We start from the raw sequence: 22,928 nt of genomic DNA, 5'->3' as shown, positions 1-22,928 counted from the left end.
GGGACCTCTGTGGTGGAGATAGAGTGGTATATACAACTTGTATAGCAACTGCCTGAGTCCTCCAATTGATAATTTAAAACCCTTCCAAGGAGCCTGAAATCTTAATGCTCAGGCACAAAATACTAAGGTCAGCTCAGATGTTACCATCGCTGCTTTAACCTTCACAGAGCTTTCCTTTCCTGTACAACGACAGCAGCAGAGTGCCTGCATGGGTACCTACAAGAACTAGAGTGTAAACTACAGGAACACTGCCTCACATTAAAGAAATACTAGGAAACACCTGCTGACTATATAAAGTCTTTAATACCAAAATGCAAACAGCATTAAGATGTCTCAAATGACTGCTAAGGAAGTCACAGACATTAAAATACTATGATTCCCAGTAAAAGGAGAAAACAAACTGGTTATTTCAAAATCACTGGAAGAGTTCATGAATATTTCAAAGCATCATCATCCTTTACAGTGGGAATGGAGAAACTAAAACATTTTCAAAAAATGCATCAATCAGAAGTGACAGAACCAAGACAGGTCCATTTAGAAAATAAATTAACCTGTGTTAGATCCACTAATATAAGTAGGCCATTGTTAAGAAATCCCAGTTTCCCCACTTCTATATGTCTCCTTTATTACAAGAGGCTTCCTCACGTATACATGCTGCAGCCCCTCTCCCATCTCTGGAGAACGGAAGGTGGGGGCTGAAAATTCTCATCTTTTTTTAAATTTTTTATTTTTATTTTTTTCCCTTTATTGATTAAGATACTACAAATGTGTCCTTATCCCCCCAATGTCTGCTCATCACCCCCATCCTGCCCTCACTCTCACCATTGCTTGTTCTGGTGACCAGCCCCCATCTAGGAACCCACCCAATCACCTCATTAGCACGAAAGATGCTCTTAGTGCTCTTACCACTTAGGAATTTACAAGTTTTTTAGAAGCTCTGTGCCAGGAATGGGGTAAAAAAAAACAAGTATTAGAACAAGATATGCTTATATAGTGCTCTTATCACTTAGGAAATTATGAGGGTTTTTATAGAGCTCTGTGCCAGGAACTAGGAGCAAAGACCAATTTACATGTTTATCTCATAAACATCTGTTCTCATCTAGAATAAAAACCAAACCCTCCCAATTTTTACCACATACTACAGTTAACCAATAGCACTATTCTATCTCCTTAGAGCTCAAATATTTTAATTTTGGCCTCCTTGGAAGGCAGCCAAAACCCATGGACTGACCCAAAAGATAATAAAAAGCTCTCTATACTCAATCATAAAATATACACTGGAAGCTGATGTGTAATCACAACAAAATACTTGCTAGTCCTCTTCTTTTCAAAGAGGCTGTGTGAAAAGTCCCTATTTTTGATTAACCATTTAAACTGTGGTAAATGGCCAGAACCGGTTTGGCTCAGTGGATAGAACGTGGGCCTGCGGACTGGGGGGTCCCAGGTTCGATTCCGGTCAGGGGCATGCACCTGGGTTGCAGGCACATCCCCAGTGGGAGATGTGCAGGAGGCAGCTGATCGATGTTTCTCTCTCATCGATGTTTCTAACTATCTCTCTCCCTTCCTCTCTGTAAAAAATCAATAAAATATATTTTAAAAAAAAAAGAAAACAAATCTTGTTCGATAAAAAAAAAATAATAATAAAAAAAAATAAACTGTGGTAAATGGAAAAATTGTCTTTGATTAAACCAAAAGAGAGATAACATATTTATTAGCTTTTAGGTAAAAATGAAGTACTGAAAAATTAAAATTATGATACAAATCCTACCTTTATCTCCTAATAAAGTAAATAGTAGACACCTAATGTTAGTACACTACCTATCAGTACAAACTTTAAGGCAGACATTTGACAGTATTCCATAAACCTTAGAGTTTTGCATAGTCTTTGATACAACAGTTGAATTTCAATAAATGTATCATAAAGAAATACTGTACATTGCACTGCTATTAAGAGAAAACAATTAGAAGTAAATTGGGATTATACACTATAAGTTGAAATATGCAGTCTTTTAAAAGACTAATATAGATCAGTATGAGCATGATCATCATAGAAAAATATTCATGAGATATTGAGAGGAAATGAATGTTACAAAGAAGTATTATAGTATGATCTCATTTTTAAAAGTTATGTGCCCTTGACGGAAATCGAACCTGGGACCCTTCAGTCCCCAGGCCAACTCTCCATCCACTGAACCAAACCAGCGAGGGCAGAAATACCTCGTTATCATACATCTGACTCACCTAGGCAGCCATGCAATCATGACCAGAAATAAATTCTGCATAAGAGCCTAAAAAAAGTCAAAGTGCCCTACTATTTTATATAAATATGCAAACTACACAGAGCAAAATTCAGAGTCAAAAATGCATTAAAGAGGAGAACAACAGTAAAAGTGAAAGAAACCCAAAGCATGGCTTCTTCTTGACTCATGGGTCTGGCCTTGCCATGGCCAGTCCAAAACAAGGGACAGAGAGTAGCCACTTGAACTAAAACAGTAAAGAATTCATTTATCTCGAAGTTTTTGGCTCCCTCCAGTCTTTCCTATCACAGAGCTTTGTTTCACTGTTTGGTTTCGGCCCCAGGCACTCTCCTGGCTGGACTCATGATCAATCCTAAGAAGTTCTCCAAACAGCTCCCTTTGGCTGGAACACTGCCAAACTGAGTGGTTCATTTCAACTGAACAAACCTGAAACAGTGGCCTGACCCAAAATACCTAAATGAAGGCAGTTAAGTGGTAACCCATAAAGTGATTTAGTTGAGAGATGACAGTGAGATGTACTCTTTTTCTTAAGTTCATAAAATGATAAGGAAAAGAAATTCTGTAGGTCTAGTGACCCTGCCCAACCATGGGTGAAATGTACTAGCACCCTCCCCCATTCAACCTATATCTGCACAGGTGAGAGAGGAGAGGGCAGAGAGAGAAAGAGAAATATCACTCATTGCTCTCTGGGCACTGGTCCACCCCTTTCCACTCTTAATTACATTTTGTCAGTTTAGAAATATAAAAAGCAGCTATTTACAAAACCTAAAAAATAAAAAAAAAATAAAAAAAAAACACACACACACACAAAAACAAGATTCCCCACCATACGAGAGGGTAGCAGATGCTTTATGACAAACTAGAGGCCCAGTGCATGAAATTCGTGCATGGGTGGGGGTCCCTAGGCCTGGCCAGTGTTCAGGGCCGGTCAGGTTCCCTGCCTCCCCGCCTCCTCCTTCCCTCGCCACCCACCCCCAGTTCCCCGTTCCAGCCCGGGGCCAAGCCCCAACCAGGTGATCAGGACCTGCCAGTCAGGGGGAGGATGGGCGGAGGGACCCGGGAGGTTGGCTGCCAGCCCCCAGGAGGGAGCAGGTCCTTGGCCCCACCTGGAAAAGGGTTCCCAACTGCCACCACCCACCCCCAGTTTCCCATTCCAGCCTGGGGGCCAGCCCCAATCCAGAGATGGGAGCCTGCTGGCCTGGGGGAGGAATGGGGGGGGGGTTGGCCGGCAGGCCTCAACGACGATGGGAGCCTGCTGGCTGGGGGAAGCTCCTGCATTGAGTGTCTGCCCCCTGGTGGTCAATGTGCATCATAGCAACCGGTCGTTCCAGTCATTCTGTCGTAAAGGTCGCTTAGGCTTTTACATGCATAGATAGATTAGAATAGTAAGAAAGAAAACAGGCATCTCGTCAATATAAGTTTTGCCCTCAGTAACCAATGGGAGAGCATGAATAACCAGAATGACTAGTATATTCATTGTTCACCACTAATGTTGCTATATTGCAAATACTAAAGGTATTCACTAAAGTTTTTCTGCTTCAAAAGCTACTCTTGGTGAAGAATAACGAACAGAAAGGTAAAGCATGGGCTAGCACTCATGAAGACATCACAGAAAACTTCCAACCTCTCATTTATGAACAGCTGGTTTGAGGTATCCCTATCATATGCTACCTCACAATATATAAAACCACCCCATAATTACTGCAGCCTTCTTTCCTGCATATGAAGGAGAAAGAACATGTAATGCAGCGGTTCTCAACCTGTGGGTCGCGACTCCTTTGGAGGTCGAACGACCCTTTCACGGGGGTTGCCTAAGACCATCGGAAAACACATATATAATTACATATTGTTTTTGTGATTAATCACCATGCTTTAATTATGTTCAATTTGTAACAATGAAAATACATCCTGCCTAGCAGATATTTACATTTCGATTCATAACAGTAGCAACATTACAGTTATGAAGTAGCAACGAAAATAATTTTATGGTTGGGGGTCACCACAACATGAGGAACTGTATTAAAGGGTTGAAGCATTAGGAAGGTTGAGAACCACTGATGTAATGTGTGCCTCAAGATGAGCTCAGCATCACTATCTCCATTTTTCCTATCTTTCCTTTCTCTCCTAGTTCCCAACATTCTTGTTTCCAGCTGGCATGAAGGAGATCAGTGTTGCCTACACCTCCTTGGAGAAAAACAGGGATCTTGCAGCCTCAAGGTATAATGGTCCCCACCTTCCCCCACTCCCTATTTTAACTTTATGCCCAAATATCCTCCGAATTCTGTATAGACGGAAGGTAGAACTTGTTGTTTCAATCACCACAATCTATTTAACCATGACTGGCGCTATTCATATAGCACTAGGCCAATTCCAAATCAATAAAAGATTCCTTTCACATGATAAAGTACACAGATTGATCACTAAATGATCTAATGTGGGAAACAGGTTTGTTAAAGATTCTCTGCAAGCTCTCCTTTGAAAAGAGGAGGGAAAGGGGCCTTAAACTCTCTTTCTAGCAGTATAAATAACTAACCCCTCCCCCTCAAAAAAAAAGTTAAAAGGCTGAGATGCTATTGTGACTAGACTTCATGGAAAGTTCTCAAATGTTAATAAGGTAAATCATATTCTTTTTGATAATCTCTGAGTCCAATGCTTCCATTTCAATAGATGACAGAGTAGCAAAAGAGAAAATAAAACTTTCTTCTTTTTTAATTTTTTATTTATTGATTGCTTGATTTGAGAGAAAGAGGGAGAGTGGGAGAGGGGAAGAGAGGGAGAGAGGAAAACAGGTGGGAAGGGGAGGACACTGATTTGTTGTTCCACTTGTTTAAGCATTCATTGGCTAAGCAGGGATCTAATCTGCAATCTTGGTGTATATGAAGATAATGCTCTAACCAACTGAGTTTACCCAGCCAGTATTAAAACTTTCAATATAGCAAGCTGATTCTGGCATCAAAAAAAAACACAGTATAATGGCTTTACCTTGTTGGTAAAGCATTTGGAAAACATAAGCAGGGTTTAAATGGGTCCAGAAAAATCTTACAACTATATCAATGAGCTAGAGAATGGACAGGAAGAATAAATCTCCACATCACTATAAAATTCCACTCCTATCCATCCATCACTGCCTCACACATAATTCATACCCACACATTCTGCAAAATAATTAAGTCTCCTATAATTGGAAGGTATCTGTATCAATCATATTAAGAAACAGATATTCACATTCGCCTGGAAATGTACTGAGGAAAGGTGTGGTAGTAAGGGATGAAAGGTATGGTAAAGGATATACCTTAGAGTCTGCTTCATTTTATGATTTTACTAGAGGCCCAGTGCACTAAATTTGTGCGGGGGTGGGGGGGGGTTCCTCAGTCCAGCCTGCACCCACTCCAATCAGGGACCCTCAGGGGATGTCTGACCGATGGTTGGACACCCCTCTCACAATCTGGAACCGCTGGCTCCTAAACACTCACCTGCCTGCCTACCTGCCGAAAGCCGGTCCATCCTTGCTGCTTGACACAGTCGCTGCAGGAAAGAAACATCTGCACACCATATGTTTCAAGGGATCTGGCGTATATAGCATACTGTTCTTAATGTTTGCTCCCCTTAGTGCTGTGTTTTAACAAAGGTCACCTTGTTTCCTCAGGTAGGGATTTTTTCCTGAAGTTAGGGAGGGGATAAAACCCCTTAACTAAGTGCCAGGCGGGTAGTTAATCACTTTAACTACAAACAATCACGCTTAAGCTACATAATCTTTACTCCCTGGAATGGAGATAAGAAACGCCCTAACCTTTGCAATAGAAATTGACAGGATTAAAATCAACTGGTATAAATACAGATGTAACAAGACAATAAACACCAGAACTTCACTGGAGAACCTGGACAGAACCTGGCTGGAGAACCTAGCGAGGGAACATGGCTACAGCACACGGCTGGAGAACCTGGCTGGAGAACCTAGCAAGATAACAGGGACACAGAACTTGGCTGGAGATTGTGGCTAGAGATCCTGGCAAGGCTGCCGATCAACTGAACGCTGTCTCCGTGTCATTCCTTCTTCGCCGACTCCGTCCACACCTTTGGGGACCCCTGGACCTGCTGGGGTTGGACCCCAGCACCTACCTAATTGCCCCTAACCCCTCTGCCTGCCTGATTACCCTAACCTCTCTGTCTGCCAGCCTGATCGCCCTAACTGCCCTCCCTTGCCGTCCTGATCTGGCTCCCAACTGCCCTCCCCTGCAGGCCTGATCTCACCCCCAACTGCTATCCTCTGCTGGCCAAGTTGGTTCTGATTGGGCAGTTTCTATGCCAGTCAGCGTCAAAAGCTCTGCCTCCTAGGCAGCCATTGGCTCCTTACATTCACCCAGATTTGGTTCTGATTGGTCAATTTCTATGCCAGTCAGTATCTCTGGGCCTATCAACGGGTCCTGATCAGCAGCCCCAGTGGAGGCCTGGAGAGAAATGGAGGCACGGCTGTTGGCCGGGACGATTTGAGCAGGAAAATATAGGTTGCCCCTGTCCCATGCCCTCATTGAAAGGGGACAGGTAAGAAGTGGGGGGTGTTGGTCGGTCGGTCGGTCGGTCGGTCGGGAGATGAGAGTCGCAGCGCGGGGGAGTGGCTACAAGACAAGTGTGGATGGGAGAGTTGGAAGGGGTCAACCTCAGCAAACATACCTCAATCAGATTGAGGACGTTTTTAGCAAAGGCCAGCTTAGGAGTACCCTAATTAAGTTAATAACAATGTACCTACCTATATAGTTTAAGTTTAAAAAATTTGGCTCTCAAAAGAAATATCAATCGTTGTACTATTGATATTTGGCTCTGTTGACTAATGAGTTTGCCGACCACTGCCCTAGGCAGTTAGTACTGGAGCAGGGTGCCCGCAGCTGTCCCAGTCAGTGCTGGCAACCCAGCACTGACTTCTGGTCTGGTGGGCCTTCAGTGGTTACGACCCTGGCTCTTTATTATATAGAAGTTTGACAGTTAAATGACTGCGGGAGGGAGGAGGGCGGACCACTAGTAATAAATGACTGACTCATGGACCAGGTGATACCACTTGTTAAAGAAAATGTTCTCAGGCAATTCATGATTTTTGCAGTCTTTCTAAAAATGTGTAAAACGAATGGTAGAGTTTACTAAACTGAAGCTGCCGAGTCTTCTACAGCTCTCTTTGGAGAAGTTCTGCTGCATGACACCAAATCCACTCTTAGTTCTGTGAAGCCTGATAAATGGCAATTTTTGCCATTCAAGTCACTCTTTTATTCTCCATCCTTAAAATTCAGCAATTTTTTAAAAAATGGGATCACTCTGATCTGTGTTTACCCAACCCAAGCCATCTCCCAAGCTCATACAGAACATGGCAAAGTTACAAAATAATAAAACCCATGAGACATTTTACTTATTTAACACTTTTGTACACTATGTGCCTACCACGTTGTACTTAATACTAAGATACAAACATGAGTAATATACTAACTCTTAGGAAATACACAATTTGACATCACATATCATATAATAAACACTAGAGAAAGTCATTGCCTCATGATAACAGCCATTAGTTTTGTTTTAAAAGCAGATGTGAAGGTTTGAATTCATAAATTATAGATCATAATATGGAACAAAAATAAGATTCATGATTCCACTTTAAGGTGTCAAAGACCCAAATTTGCACACAATTACAAAATCAGTCTTGTGGAAGAGACTATGCATTGCTTACCCATCAGCTATCGCCCACTTCTTTCTTGCACCAGAACTGTCAGGGATGCTGGGCCCCTCCCCAAACATAGCAGACAAGCCTTGACTGTGCCAATCTGATAATTCTTATTTCACTTATGCATGAAAATGATTGCTCTCAGTTGGCCTGTAACCCAGACAGGGCCAATGAGACAAAAGAGGATGTATGCTGGGGGTTCCTAGGAAAAACTTTCCCCATTTTGAAACTCCCCTTTCTGTCTGCCTTTGAATACAGTTGTGTGAGGATACGATGGCAGAAGCTGTGACAATTACCTGGTGTCCTTGAGAGGACAAACCCAAGGAAATGAAGATGGCAGAACAGAAAAATAGGAAGCACCTGGGTGCCTGATGTGCCCCTGATTTAACCAATCCTAGAAATCTCTCTCTCTAGACCTCTTATATAAGATCCTAAGTTTTACTCACTACTTATTCCATATTTACCTTAGTACTATATTCTGTTACTTGCACCTGAAAGCATCCTGACTGATACAGGCCCATTTAAAAACAAAAAAAGCAGGTATCAGATAGGTTCAGAGTTCAGAGTGATCTCTTCTTAAGCAACTGCAGAATGCAAAAAGGAAAACCTTCTTTCAGGTTATTTACATCTCTGTCCAAAGATTCACCCATCAAAGCTAACTGGAAGCCTACAATAAACGTTCACAGAATTCAGCTGGGATCAGATTGCACTCTATGTTCTGAACTATGGCAATATCCAATCACATAATTGTTGCTGAACCACGTCAAGTCCACCAGGAGCATCACAAAGCAGCCTTTAGTGTACATGCATGGTATTTGCTTCTCCTATCTTTGCAATTTGGGTCCAGAATCAATGTTAACTATGGTGTAGAGATAAGATATATGTATGCATGTCTTACAGGGCTAATCAGTTTTTCCAAAATGCCCACTATATACAAGTTACTTTTCTTGGTACCAATAAGGTAAAGAACAAAATAATTCTATTAATTCTGCCAATCAACCTGAGGTTAAAAACATGTCTGTGGACATAATTCTAGAATTTTAAAACCAAACTGTCAGTACCTAAGCAAGACTCAAACTCAATTCCTTTTCCTTTTCTCATTACATATACCTACGATAATAATACTGATCTACTTTACAGGGCTATCATAAGGATTAGTCAGCTTAAAAATGCTAAGCACATCTGTAATAGTGTCAACAATTAAGAAAAAGCTAAGCACATCAAGGTAGCTTATAATATGCATATGCGGTTAACCACATTTACAAATTAACAAATGTATCACAACACAAACCACTGTGTTAATTACTTAAAAATACTGCAAAAATTTTTAAATAATACACAAATAATACTCACATTAGAGTTGTTCATTAATAAGTATTCATTTTCTAACATCTTTAGAGAAATAGGCTGACTACCATATAAAGAATTCCTTATAACTCTTGATTAAACACACCAGAAAATAAAACTATTAAATGACATTTGCTTCTGATCCCTAGGCCAGTGGTCGGCAAACTGCAGCCCCTTGAGTGTGGCTCTTCCACAAAATACCACGTGTGGGAGCACACACACAGTGCAATTGAAACTTCGTGGCCCATGCGCAGAAGTCGGTATTTTGTGGAAGAGCCACACTTGAGGGGCCAAAGAGCCGAATGTGACTCGCGAGCTGCAGTTTGCCGACCACTGCCGTAGGCCTCTGGACCAGAAAGCTGTCCACTCAGCTATCAAAAAAGTCAACCAGTTTGATTACCACCATTATTATCATCATCAGAAAGGGTATACACTCTCCCAGACCACCTGCCACTCCTAATGAGGAAGGGACAGCGCCCCTAACAAGTGCAGTGTTGAGATCTGAACACTTCCTTCTGCCTTTGATATCAGAGTTATGGAAACAAACACTTCAATAACAGGAAGTCATAAAATTTCTTCTATTTCCTTTCAGCTCAGCTAGTTTGCTTTTTGGCAGAAAGCTGATTAACAACAAAGTTATTGAGTCGTTCAGTGACAGGAAAGTGTAGAGGGCCGCCTGGGAGGCACCTAGGCATTTTCTTATAATTATTGTCAGCTGAACTCAGAGCATAGGCAGAGCCACGCCCTGGGAACATGCTTTCCCCAAGAAGGCTGGACATGTTAATCAGGCAGGGGCGGAACTAGATATGTAAATCTAGGCCTTTAAAATAAACCTGCTCTGTGGCTCAGCCCGCCTTTTTGCCGCCTCTCCATCAGAGAGGATGGCGCCCACCTGGCCCCAGCTTAAAATCTATTTCTGCGTCTTGGTCTTTAATTTTTTGATCCCCAGCTCCTCCACTCAGCAAATGGACTGTTTCCTTTTCCATGCGGGACATGGAGAAGAGAGAAACAGCCCCCCACAGAAAGCAAGCTGATAAGCTACTAGTTCAAAGTGTTATTTCTACCAGGGTTAGCAGCAAACACAGCTCTGGGAATTAAGGCTTTTGAGATGTTCTGCTTTATAAACCTCATTTATCAAAACAGTGGGAGAGCCCTAACCAGTTTGGCTCAGTGGATAGAGTGTTGGCCTGCGGACTGAAGGGTCCCAGGTTCAATTCGGGTCAAGGGCATGTACCTTGGTTTCGGGCACATTCCCAGAAGGGGGTGTGCAGGAGGCAGCTGATCAAAGTTTCTCTCTCATTGATGTTTCTAACTCTATCTCTCTCCCTTCCTCTCTGTAAAAAATTAATAAAATATATATTTTTTTAAAAACAGCAGAAGAGCTGTTACATATGGTGATGAGCATTATGGAAATGATTAGACTGATTACAAAATGTGAATGTGAATTGGATTAAATTACCTGCAAGAGAGAAACTAACTCAGTAACTCAGGAGAAAGTAAAAGAAACCAATCATAGATATGATTCCAAAAGGGTTGACACAAAAATGTTAGTCTACTCATAAATTGGGGTTTGCTAGGAAAAGGCTTCCTGGGATGTCTATGCAGAATTTAAAAAGAAAAATTTTTTTAAATATATTTTATTGATTTTTTACAGAGAGGAAGGGAGAGAGAGAGATAGAGAGTTAGTAACATCGAGAGAGAAACATCGATCAGCTGCCTCCTGCACACCTCCCACAGGGGATGTGCCCGCAACCAAGGTACATGCCCTTGACCAGAATCGAACCTGGGACCTTTCAGTCCGCAGGCTGATGCTCTATCCACTGAGCCAAACCGGTTATGGCAGAATTTTTAAAAATTTAACAAATTAGGTTAAACTAAATAATTGCAGCTAATACAGTTCTTGTCTACTCAAGATAGGAAAAAAGGTTTACAATAATTCAGAGGATTAGTTTATGCTAATCCCAACATGGGAAATCAACTAAATATTGGGAAAGGAAAACTGTCCAATTAGCTGAAGACTAGTGCTGACAATGTGGCTGGGTGGGAATAAAAGAAGCACAGTAAACTGAAGTAAAATTTTTCAATTTTCTCTATAGGCAACCAGTTCCTATTTTAGTTTAATAAAATATTCCAAGGTAGATTAATTACTTATAAAATGTCATCATTTAGAATATAGTCATGTTTTTGTTTGCATGCTTTATTTAAAAAGGAAGGGACATAATTCTTCCCATAATGCAACTCTTACAAAGTTATCAGATGAATTCATTAGCAAAAACATAAAGAAATTAGAAATAATTATACAATGTCCTGATCAATGAAACCATCCCTGATTTTGGAAGGGAGAGTTAAGAATGTATCACACAAAGGAGAGCATAAAGAGAGAAAAGTCATGTGAGAGAAGAATATTCAAAATAATTATAATCCAACACTTTTTTTTTAAAGTTGGACATTGAGTTTAGACGGGGTTTGGCATTCTGCCCACGAAAAATGTTTCTGGGAATCACAGGCATCTTTGCCCTTGGCTAAAGCACAAATGAATGAGTCATGGAGACACCTAAGCTAGAACCCTAAGTTGCCTGACACAATGGAAAAATATATGTGCCTGCTCTGTCACAGGTATAGGATGCTTCCAAAAAATGAATTTGTGTACCTTGCAACTGTGCCGGTTGGACACAACGTATAAAATATCAGTATAGCCCTAGCTGGTTTTGCTCAGATATGAATCCAAAAGGGTTGACACAAAAATGTTAGTCTACTGGCCTGCAGACTGAAAGGTCCACATTCAATTCCGGTCAAGGGCACAAGCCCAGACTGCGGGCTCAATCCCCAATAGGGGGCATCTAGGAGGCAGCTGATCAATGTTTCTCTCTCCCTCTCCCTTCCTCTCTGAAATCAATAAAAATATATTAAAAGATAAAAATATCAGTATAAACTGATATGTGACAGTTGGCAGGACTGACTCAAGGCACATGTTCAAATAGAAGAATTTCATCCTGGTACATTGCCTATACCATCACCTTCCACTTTTCCTTCCCCTCACTCCTTTTAATCCTTCAAACTGCAGAGTCCTTTGGTCTGGGCAATGTCGTCAACTTGAAATCTCAGACTTGCCCACTATCCCCAGAAACATGTCCTCTGGTGAGGTGGCCTTCTACCAAGATCCCTCCCCAAATACCACAGTGGTTACCTGGGGCCAGCATTTCTGTGGGCCAGGGCCAGCATGGGCTACCTGAAACAGGGTCTGTCTGTCACCACCTCCACGCCTAGCAGCTCTCCAGGTCACAGTTCTCAATAAGCACATATAGAAAACAAGCTCGTTCTCTTTTCCCACTCATTAAAAATAAACCCAAATGGTACCCAGATTTAGAACATACCTACCAATGAAAAAGTCAGAAGAGAGGGCCCTAACCAGTTTGGCTCAGTGGATAGAGCGTCGGTCTGTGGATTGAAGGGTCCTGGGTTCAATTCCGGTCAAGGGCACATGGCCAGGTTGTAGGCTCGATCCCCAGGGGGGACGTGCAGGAGGCAGCCAATCAATGTTTCTCTCTCATCATTGATGTTTCTATCTCTCTCCCTTTCCCTTTCCCTCTGAAATCAGTAAAAATATATTTTAAAAAAGAGAGAGAGGGAAGTGCTCACCCACATAATCTTTCCATTCAAAGAGGAACTATTCCAAAGCTGCTATGGAGTTTATAATTAACAGGCAAGCTTCGCCAACGACAGAAATTTCTGGATCTATTGTAATTTACACTTGAACCTTGTTTATTTGAAATTTTTATTATAAACATCGGCTGGATTCTGTGGTTGAATCCAAAGGCCTTCTTGGCATACCTCTAGCTCAAGTCTATTGCAATCACTCAGCCTTTACTACAGAGAGAACTGGTGAGACCTATAGTACAGGCAGAAGCATTGTAGCTGCTCCTCACTCCCAGAGGCTCACAAACCACCCACCACTAGCTCCATAAAGCTGGTGGCAGGAGGCTCCACTGGTAGAATGTCACATTGCACTCAAATGTATTCACCACAGTGCCTTCCACAGATCTTTGCCGTTGTGGGATTACAGGATTTTGTTTCCTTTCTCACCTGCCACCCCAAGTTCAATCTTCTCACCCCAGGTTCTAAGGCAAAGGTGTGCCCTGAGTCATCTGAGCAACCAGCTCTGCTGGGACGCTGCCTGACAGAAGGCACAGTCACAGAGAAAACAGACAGGAGAGCAGACTTCACAGGCTACAGTTAGCTTTGTGGAGTCTTCTTTATCATTTGAAACTACTTTAAGAGCTACACTAGAACCGAAGTCTCCTCTTTTTATAGGAAAGGGAATTGAGGCTCTAAAATACAGAATCAGAGCACGGTAATGCCTCCACTAGGTTTGTCTGACCCAGAATTCATCCTAACCATGTTGTCTCTATAGGAGTAATGGAAAGATCTCCTCCTGGTCCCCAAAATACTCCCTTCAAAGGCTGGTCAGGGTGAATACAAGTCCTTTCAGGGGTCACTGGTGTGAAATGGCCCTAAAGGATCTCTAAGCCCTGATGGAATGTAGATATTCCCAAAAGGAGGAGCATGATGTTGGGCTGTGACCTGCCACTGACCCCTCTGTAATCATGAGTTGTTAGACACTGACTCTCACCTGGAGAAACAGCAAGAGCAGGAGATTAATGTAAGACACGGGTGAGTTTTAACAGGAGGAGAGAAAAGATGACCGTGGCTTCTACTCTCCTCTTATATGGAAAACATTTTTAAAAGTAAAAAACCTTCCTGCCGCCTCCATAATAATTCTATATTATACTTCTGTATTATATTAATTGGTAAAACATAATGAATAGGAATTACTAACTCAATTTATGAAATGGTGACACTGTTAACTGAATTTTTATTTTAGTTAAAAACATGATCTACTCACATTTGAAAAACTGTAGTATCAGGTGCACTGTATATATAAAGGTGCACATACGGACCATGCTACAAACCACTTCCTTGAAATCCCAAGAGTCCAAGGGCCCAAGTCCAGAAACAACTGTTTAGGACATTGGGTGAGCAGGCCTGGTAGGATATGGCAGGGAGGGTTCCCAAGAGGGAACCTCGAGGCAAAGATTGGGGAAAAAGCCCATAAATCACAGTTCACATACTTAATAATTCTACATAAGAGCAGCCCTGCAGCCCTATATCCAGTGGGCAACATAAAATTGATGAAATGTTAACACTGACATTTGGGCAGGGCAACTACAGAATGTAGCCACTTGTTATGGGAGGAAATAAATATGAGAAAAGAGGGAGCCAGTGTCACAGAAAAAATTAGCTCATCCTGACACCAAAATGATTTGCCTAAATAAACACAAAAAAGTAAAATCACCTAGAAAAAAAACACAAGACTGTCCTTTAATGAAGCTTCAGTATCTTCATTTGATTTGGATTAAATAAAAAAGTCAGCAAATAACAAAGAAAATGACACATGCCATGCTAATATGAAAAATACAGCATGGTCATAACTTAAGACCCTATCTTATCATTTCTCACCAAAAGGAGACTCATTCAAGTATCACCACTCCTCTAAATGTAGCTGAAATCCAAGACTAAGAAAGTACCTTATAGATAGATCTATGCCATATAAACACATACTGAAGGTCAAACTTAGATCCTTTAGACAAAAAAAAAAAAAATGGAAGGAAAAAGAACTTAAACCAATGGACTTTAAATACACACAGTACCTGTTATCAATAAATGAAAGACCCTAAAACTTAAGGAATCTAATCAGCCCTCTGCCTTTCCAACTTCTCCTCTCTCACCCTCCATCAACAGTCTCACCAAACTATTCAACATTCCCTGAACAAGATTGCACCATCATACCCATGCCTTTAATCACTGGGTACACCCAGGTGTGTGTAATAAACATACACACACACTTGCTGAAGTCCTACTCCTGCTTCCTACTTGACTGACCTCCAAAGGAGAAATGAATCCCTCTCTTTCAATCCCCCAGCATGTTTTCCAACTTACCTCACACATTCCTGCACACGGGTTCCCTGGAACCAAATCATTACTAACTCATTCACTTTCTACTCACAACACCAAGCATAGTCCTTAGCCCAAATTGCTTAACAAAAGCATGTTGCAGAAATAAATGAATGACTAGGCACTTTGGAGGAAAAATTAGAGGGAAATGCTTCTGATATAGATTGTATGAGGATTACCTATTCACAAAATAATCACAATGTGTTAGCATTCAATTATGGGAGAAAAATCTATTTCTCTAACTCTAAACCAACTAGTCAACTTCCCTCCCCTGGTAACTGATACAACATATGTTGTCTAATAAGATGAAAAGGAGCCCTAGCTGGTTTGGCTCAGTGGATAGAGTGTCAGCCTACGGACTGAAGGGTCCTGGGTTTGATTCCAGTCAAGGGCACATACCAGTTGCAGCCTGATGCCCGGCCCTGGTCAGGGCACATGTGGGAGGCAACCAATCAATGTGTCTCTCTCACACTGATGTTTCTCTCTCTGTCTCTCCCCCTCCCTTCCACTCTCTATAAAAATCAATGGAAAAATATCCTCAGGTGAGGATTAACATCAACAACAAAAAAAGACAGAAAGGAAATGTCTGGTTTTCCATCAAAAGGCTTCAATTAGACACAAAAGTTCCACACAGCCCTATCTGGTTTGGCTCAGTGGATAGAGCGTCGGCCTGCGGACTAAAGGGTCCCAGGTTCGATTCCGGTCAAGGGCATGTATCTTGGTTTCGGGCACATCCCCAGTGGGGAGTGTGCAGGAGGCAGCTGATCAATGTTTCTCTCTCATCGATGTTTCTAACTCTCTATCCCTCTCCCCTCTTCTCTGTAAAAAATCAATAAAATATATTTTAAAAAATTTAAAAAAAAAAGTTCCACACAGAAGGGAATCCTACACCATTCAAAGAGCCTCCCTGAAAGATAAACACTTGCTGAAAAAATCTTCCACCAGCACTCTCCCATTCCCCAGCCTTTCTCGCCCGTCATCAAGGCAGACAAGGTGCACTCACCTGGCTTGTTTCCTTCCCTCCCATGGCCCAGCTGCCCCTTGGTGTTCAAGCCGCAGGTGTAAACCTCTCCATCCTCCAGCAGGAACACGGAGTGGTTTCCTCCACAGGCTACTTCCTTGACACTTCTGTCTGATATAAATCCACACACTTGTGGCTCGGCCACAATTCCTTGTAGGTTAGTGCTGATTCCAGGTTGGCCCAGAGACCAATATCCCCAACATAACATTGTTCTTATCCTTCAGGGGATCATGTAGCCTAGAAAAACATTTTGTAAAAAAAGATTTTAAAAAATAGGTCAGAGGAAATCACATTGAGTAATAAATGTAATCAATTTTTAAAAATAACCTCTAATATTCTTCAGATTCTTTGCATCTCAGAAGAATACTTACTAATAGTGTTGAAAGTAGTCATGTTATAATAATAATAATGCCACTTTTGTGTTTTAAATTAAGATTTAAAAGAACATTTCTAAACAAATTTTATTTGTGTAAATGAATTGTGAATACAGAATAGAGTTTTCAGGTCACTGATGAGAAACACTTGAGTACAGGAGCACTGCTAAAACAATCTCTGCAAATCATATGGTACAACAGCTTTGAAATTACCCTCACCTTGTTCTTTCTCACTGCACTTTTCCTTTGAGTTTTCTACTTATTTAAATTTTAAAAATTTGTGAGCTCCTTTAAATAGCCTATTGTTAGCTTGGGCAGTAATTCACCACTAGCAACAAAAATGAGAAATGGGGCCCTAACCGCTTTGGCTCAGTGGATAGAGCATCAGAATGCGGGCTCAAGGGTCCCAGGCTCGATTCCGGCTAAGGGCATGTGCCTTGGTTGCGGGCACATCCCCAATAGGGGGTGTGCAAGAGGCAGCTGATCGATGTTTCTCTCTTGTCGTTGTTGCTGTCTCTCTATCCCTCTCCCTTCCTCTCTGTAAAAAATCCATAAAATATATTTTAAAAAAATGAGAAATGGGTAAAAAATGTTACTTCTCTTTCCTCTTACACATCCTTCTGGATCTGAGTCAAGCTTCATATCCTACTCAAGGGCCTCTGGAGACCATTCCAGCCACCATCAATCTGCATCCCTCCAACCCTGATTAAAAACTTTCTCTGGCCTGTTGTGTGGCTCAGTGGTTGAGCCTCGACCTATGAACCAGGAGGTCACGGTTCGATTCCCAGTCAGGGTACATGCCTGGGTTGCAGATTCAAACCCATGCAGGAGGCAGGCAATCAATGATTTGCTCTCATTATTGATGTTTCTCTCTCTCTTTCCCATCCTCTCTGAAATCAATAAAATATATTTTTTACAAAAAAAAAGAAGAACAGGAAAAACTTTCTCTGTATCATAACTTAACTCCTCAGCCAGATTTTAATTGCCTTAATCAGAGATCACAGTACAACATATACCTCTTCAATCTAGCAGGTATTTAATCAACTTTTAGTTGATTGTTCACTGCTGATTCTAGCCCAAAGTCTCACTACTTTTAAAAATTTATGCTCCTCCCCCCAAAAAGTAATTATTAAAAATTCATGCTTTCCTTTCATACAAACAACAAATTTCATCTCTATCAGTTCACACCCTCTAGAATAGTTATAATAAAAAAGGACAGATAATAACAAGTGTGAGTGAGGATGTGGAGTAAGTGGAGCTCTCTTACATTGCTGATGGGAATGTAATATAGCACAGGTGCTTTGGAAAACAGTCTGGCAGTTCCTAAAAAGGCTAAACATAGAGTTACCATATTATCCAGCAATTTTACTGCTAGCTATATATCCAAGAGAACTGCAAATTGACAGAGAAAGACAAATACCATATGATTTCATTTATATGTGGAATCTAAAATAAAAAATGAACAAACAAAACAGAAACAAACTCATAGATCAGAGAATAAATTGACGGTCTCCAGATGGGAAGGTTGTTGGGGGGGATGGGCAAAAAAGGTGAAAGGGATTAAAATATACACCAAAAGGTCTTGGGTTCGATTCCCAGGTTTTGGTCGATCATTAGTTGGGAAACATGCAGGAGGCAACCAATCATGTTTCTCTCTCATATCAATGTCTGTCTGCCTCTCTCCCTCCCTCTCTAAAAATCAATAATCTAAAAATCTATAAAAAATGCTCACAGCAGCTTTATTCATACTAAACAAAAATGTCCAGCACCACCACCTTCACTATCCTAAGTACAGTTGTTCATTATTTGCAATTCTATGCTTGTGAATTTGCCTACTCACTAAAATTTGTTTGTACCCCCAAAATCAGTGCTCAGAACATTTTAGCAATCATTCCCAGACATGTGCAAAGAGATGAAAAATTTGAATCATCCTATGCACATGTTCCCAGTTGAAGTCAAATAAGATGATGCTCTGCCTTCTTGTTTTGACTCTCAAAAGTGGTCTTTTTGCAGTCTATTTAGTGCCACATTTTTCACATTTTTATATTTTTTGCTGGTAACTTTGCTGTTTAAAATGTCCCCCAAGCAGACAACTGAAGTACTATAATTAGTCTTTAAATTCACCTAGCCACTTGCCTTGCTTAGATTCCATGAGTAATTAAGCAACCTTAAGTAACTTGTTTTCCAAGGCAGATCCTACTATGTAGAAAGAACACCATGACCAGCTGACCAAAGCATCTCAGGCTTCTTAGCATTTCTACTTCTTATTATTAATTAACATCCTGGATCTATCAGCTTCTTATACATTTGTTTAGCATGAATCAGTCCTTGAGGATCAGCTACACTCTGAGAGCTTGGGACAACTGCAAGCCTGAAGTATGGCCTCATCTTTAACTGATTAATAGAAACCATTTATGAAAAACGACAAATAGGACTATTGTTCAAAATCCTTCCCACCTGAGTTACAGTAATGGAATCTTCAGGCAGTCAAATAAAAATTACTAGAGAAGTAGCTAAGTGACAACCACAAATAAGCTGTATTCCTATGTATGAATTATTAACCCTAATAGAAAATGTGGTCTAGGTCATCAAGACACTTTGCCAAAACTGTAGCAGGAGGCAAGAAAATCATCTTTCAGGAGAAAAGTTCAGTGCACTGAAGAGAAACCAGCCAATAATGCAGCTTTCACCTAAAAGTACACTCTGGTAGAACCCCCATATCTAGTAGCTAATGGTGTCCATGAATTTGAAGATCCAGTGTTAGCACTGTTCTTCACCTGGCATTTGCTATCCTGGGTACTCCCACCCATTTTTTTCTCACTCACTTTTGTTCATTTCTCTATCCCTAAAGACTAGAACAGTGCCTGGCACATAGTAAGAGCTCAATAAATAGTTGCTGAATAAAGAAAAAGTACTATCTACTATTACTGCAAGCCTACTGTGCATCTGAGTCTGTGCTAAAAACTTTACACGGATTATTTAATTTGCCCTGTACAATAACCTCAACGCTTAGCAAGGTTAGGTCACTTGCCCCAGAACATGTAAATAAGCAGTTAAGTGACAACAGTAGGATTCCAACTTATAGGTAACCAGACCTAAGCTAGCCAGAGATGGGAAGGGTAAGTGAAGCAATCTCAACAGAGTTAGCCAGACTTTTTCTATGTCTACCCTGACTTAAAATAAAACTAGTTCATGCCTGGCCAGTGTTGCTCAGTGATTGAGCATTGACCTACGAACCAGGAGGTCACAGTTCAATTCCCAGTTAGGGCACATGCCCGGGTTGTGGGCTCGATACCCAGTGTGGGGCAGGCAGGAGGCAGCTGATCAATGATTCTCTCTTATCGTTGATTCGCTCTCCCTCTCCCTTACTCTCTGAAATCAATAAAAATATATTTTAAACAAAAAACTAGTTCACTTACTGGTTCACACACAAAAATACATGTCACTGACATCAGCAAGTTCTATTTCTAAATGTAGAACATGTCTAAAAGGGGCAGAGGTATAGCATAAAAGAGATCACCTTATTAAGGATACCTGAAACGTCCACTTAATCTAACCTTTAGGCAAGAGACTTACATTCCTAACTTCTTTTTAATGGCAGCTGAGGCCTTCCATGGCCAAGTAACCTTGGTCCTCTGGGAAATAAGTGGATGAAGAAGAGACTGGAAACTAGGTCTCCTACCTCCTGGGCTCACCCAGTTCTCTTCCCTACATCACAGCAAAGGAAAGTCATTAAGGATTTGTTAAGGTCCCTCTCTAGGTAACTGTAGTAACTTGAGTACTTTATATAGATTATCTTGTTGAATCCTCTTATTAATTCTGTAAAGTAGATATTATCTCAACGTACAAGATGAGGAAACTGAGGGTCAGAGAAATCAAAGTAACTCACCACAGATCACACACTTGGCATTTGGACAAGGAGCCAGAATGGTTACCCCTCACCCTGCAGATCTTCAAGTTAAAGAAATAAAAAGCATTAGTATCGAACTCTACAAAATACCTTCATGTTATTGAAAACAAATATTCCCCAAACACGGCATCTCAAGACTGTTAAATACGAACAAGAACCTCTAACCAACTTATGAAGCTATCATCTCTAAAAGTGAACTAGAGACATAGGTAGCACCTTTAAAAATTCCTAACATTTATAGCAGATACTAAAATAAAAATGAAATTATCTTTAAATCTCCCATTTAAGTTAAAAAGAGAAATTTTGAAACTATAATTCAAGTTTGTCTATTTTCTTCCATGTTTTCCATGTATCACACACATTATAGCTTATTTTGCCACAACTGGTTTTGAAGACTTCCTGGTATCTTCCTTCCTTCCAAAACCATAGCCTCTCATAGAAAACAAGGTAAGACTGAGAGGCACCTTTAGTCTCTCAAAAGAAAAAGTTCCTCATGATTTTAAGATATCATCAAAACTTTATTTCTATCTTATGTAGAAAATCCCATTCACTTTGGAGAATATTACTTTTATTTCTTAAACTAATACAAAACTATCCTGTATCTCCAGTAGGGGTGCAACTCTATGTCTTACATTTTTTTAATTATTATGCAAATCTTAAGAAGTCTGTTACTCAGAATGAAATACCATAACCAGTGGTTCCAACCACACCATTTGGAACATTTTAGATTGTGTTTGTTTAAAAAAAAAAATACAAACCACTGCATCATTTTTGAACAAGCAAAAACTGGATGTTAATCAATCGGTTTTTTTCCAAGCCAAAAGAGGTATTTTTCCAAAGAGCTTTCAAACCTTCCTCCCTGATTTCTGAACACTTTCTCCAGAAGGTTCCTAGCCTACTGTGGTCAAACAATGATGTGTAATTAATCTATTTTGCTTTAAAGGAGGGAGTACCTATATTACTCCCCTTTTCTTATTTATAATGCCATTCCCCTTCCCCCAGGGTAAAGTACAAAAAGAGAGCGACACAGTAATCTGCCTACTAAAACAAGATCCCTCTCCATCTAGTCACTTCATTTAAAAAGGCTGTTAAATCCTCATTTTATTTCATTTTTCTTCCTCCTCAGCCTGGGAGTTAAAAATCAGCTCACTTGATGTTATCAAATCACCCAATGCAAGGCTCTAGAAATAGCCTCCTATTTGTGGAAAGAGCCAGAAGACAGACACAGACACACACACACACACACACACACACACACAAAAATGGAAGAGCTCTTGAATTGTCCTTCCTAAAGCGTTTCGGGTGTGACGATTGCCAGCAGAAATCCTGCCAGGCTTCGCTCTGAATTTAAAGGTACTTCCTACTGGGGCTGATTTAAAAGCTAAAGAAGCAGGTCATCAGAAAACAGCCAGAGACAGCGAGCTGATGGCGAACCTTTTGAGCTCGGCGTGTCAGCATTTTGAAAAACCCTACCTTAACTCTGGTGCCATGTCACATATAGAAATTTTTTGATATTTGCAACCATAGTAAAACAAAGACTTATAGTTTGATATTTACTTTATATATGTAAATGCCATTTAACAAAGAAAAATCAACCAAAAAAATGAGTTCGCGTGTCACCTCTGACACGCGTGTCATAGGTTCGCCATCCTAGTAACTAGGAGCCAAGTTCAAACGCATACTCCGCAGGGCCCACTGGGCACCCACCCCAACCCAGGCACAGTAGCTCTAGGTGTCCACCGCACTCCTGGCCCCTCTGGCTCAGGGCTACACACGCTCCACGTCCCGGTTTGCGCACGCCACGCCTTTACAAGTAAGAGCGCCACCTGCCCCCAAAGCTCCCGGCTCCTGGCACCCCCGCACACGTACGTGTCCACACACACTCCCGCGCGCACGTGTCCGCACACACACCCTCGCCCCAACTCCGCCCAGTAGGGCTTTATCAGATAGGATTAGTTAAAAAGGGGACTTATAATTCCATGTACAAGCCCCTGTAATTCTCCTATCCTTTCAGTAAAGAAACCAAATGGAAAGGATGGAGATTTGTACTGGATCTAAGTGCTATACATAACCCGCCCCCCACGGGGCCGAGGAAGCGTCGGCGCCCGCACCGCCAGGGTGTCTCCCGAGCCCCGGGATTTAAATGGGGCCGGGCGAGGAGGAAGGGGAGGGTCCTCCTTGTGACTTTTCCGCGTCGCAATTCCTCCCGGACCGCGAACAGTCGAGTCCGGGTTGGGGGCGCTCCCAGTGTTCACGCAGCTTCCGGCCTTCCCGGGCGCGGGGGCTCTTTGGATCGGAG

The 22,928-nt window shown here is 41.3% G+C and overlaps 1 protein-coding gene across 5 annotated transcripts in view; it reads right to left on the bottom strand.

The window, feature by feature from the left end:
* HERC3 (HECT and RLD domain containing E3 ubiquitin protein ligase 3) overlaps positions 1–20,692 on the bottom strand; it is an 88,284-nt gene extending 67,592 nt beyond the window's left edge. For 2 of the 5 annotated variants that reach the window (XM_015566861.1, XM_015566862.1), the window contains exons 1-2: positions 20,609–20,692; positions 16,328–16,582 (exon numbers count right to left, since the gene is read on the bottom strand). In XM_015566861.1, coding sequence (XP_015422347.1) covers positions 16,328–16,553 — 226 coding nt within the window. In that variant the 5' untranslated portion in view covers positions 16,554–16,582; positions 20,609–20,692. Of the gene's footprint in view, positions 1–8,429; positions 8,550–16,327; positions 16,583–20,608 lie in introns of those variants that run through there. The other 3 variants (XM_015566858.1, XM_015566859.1, XM_015566860.1) reach the window with 2 other exon arrangements.
* Positions 20,693–22,928: the final 2,236 nt, after the last annotated feature.

This window comes from Myotis davidii, unplaced genomic scaffold (genome assembly GCF_000327345.1).
Source record: "Myotis davidii unplaced genomic scaffold, ASM32734v1 scaffold963, whole genome shotgun sequence".
Lineage (NCBI taxonomy): Eukaryota > Metazoa > Chordata > Mammalia > Chiroptera > Vespertilionidae > Myotis > Myotis davidii.
Note: the sequence above shows the minus strand (reverse complement) of the source record. Positions and strands in the feature narration are given on the sequence as shown.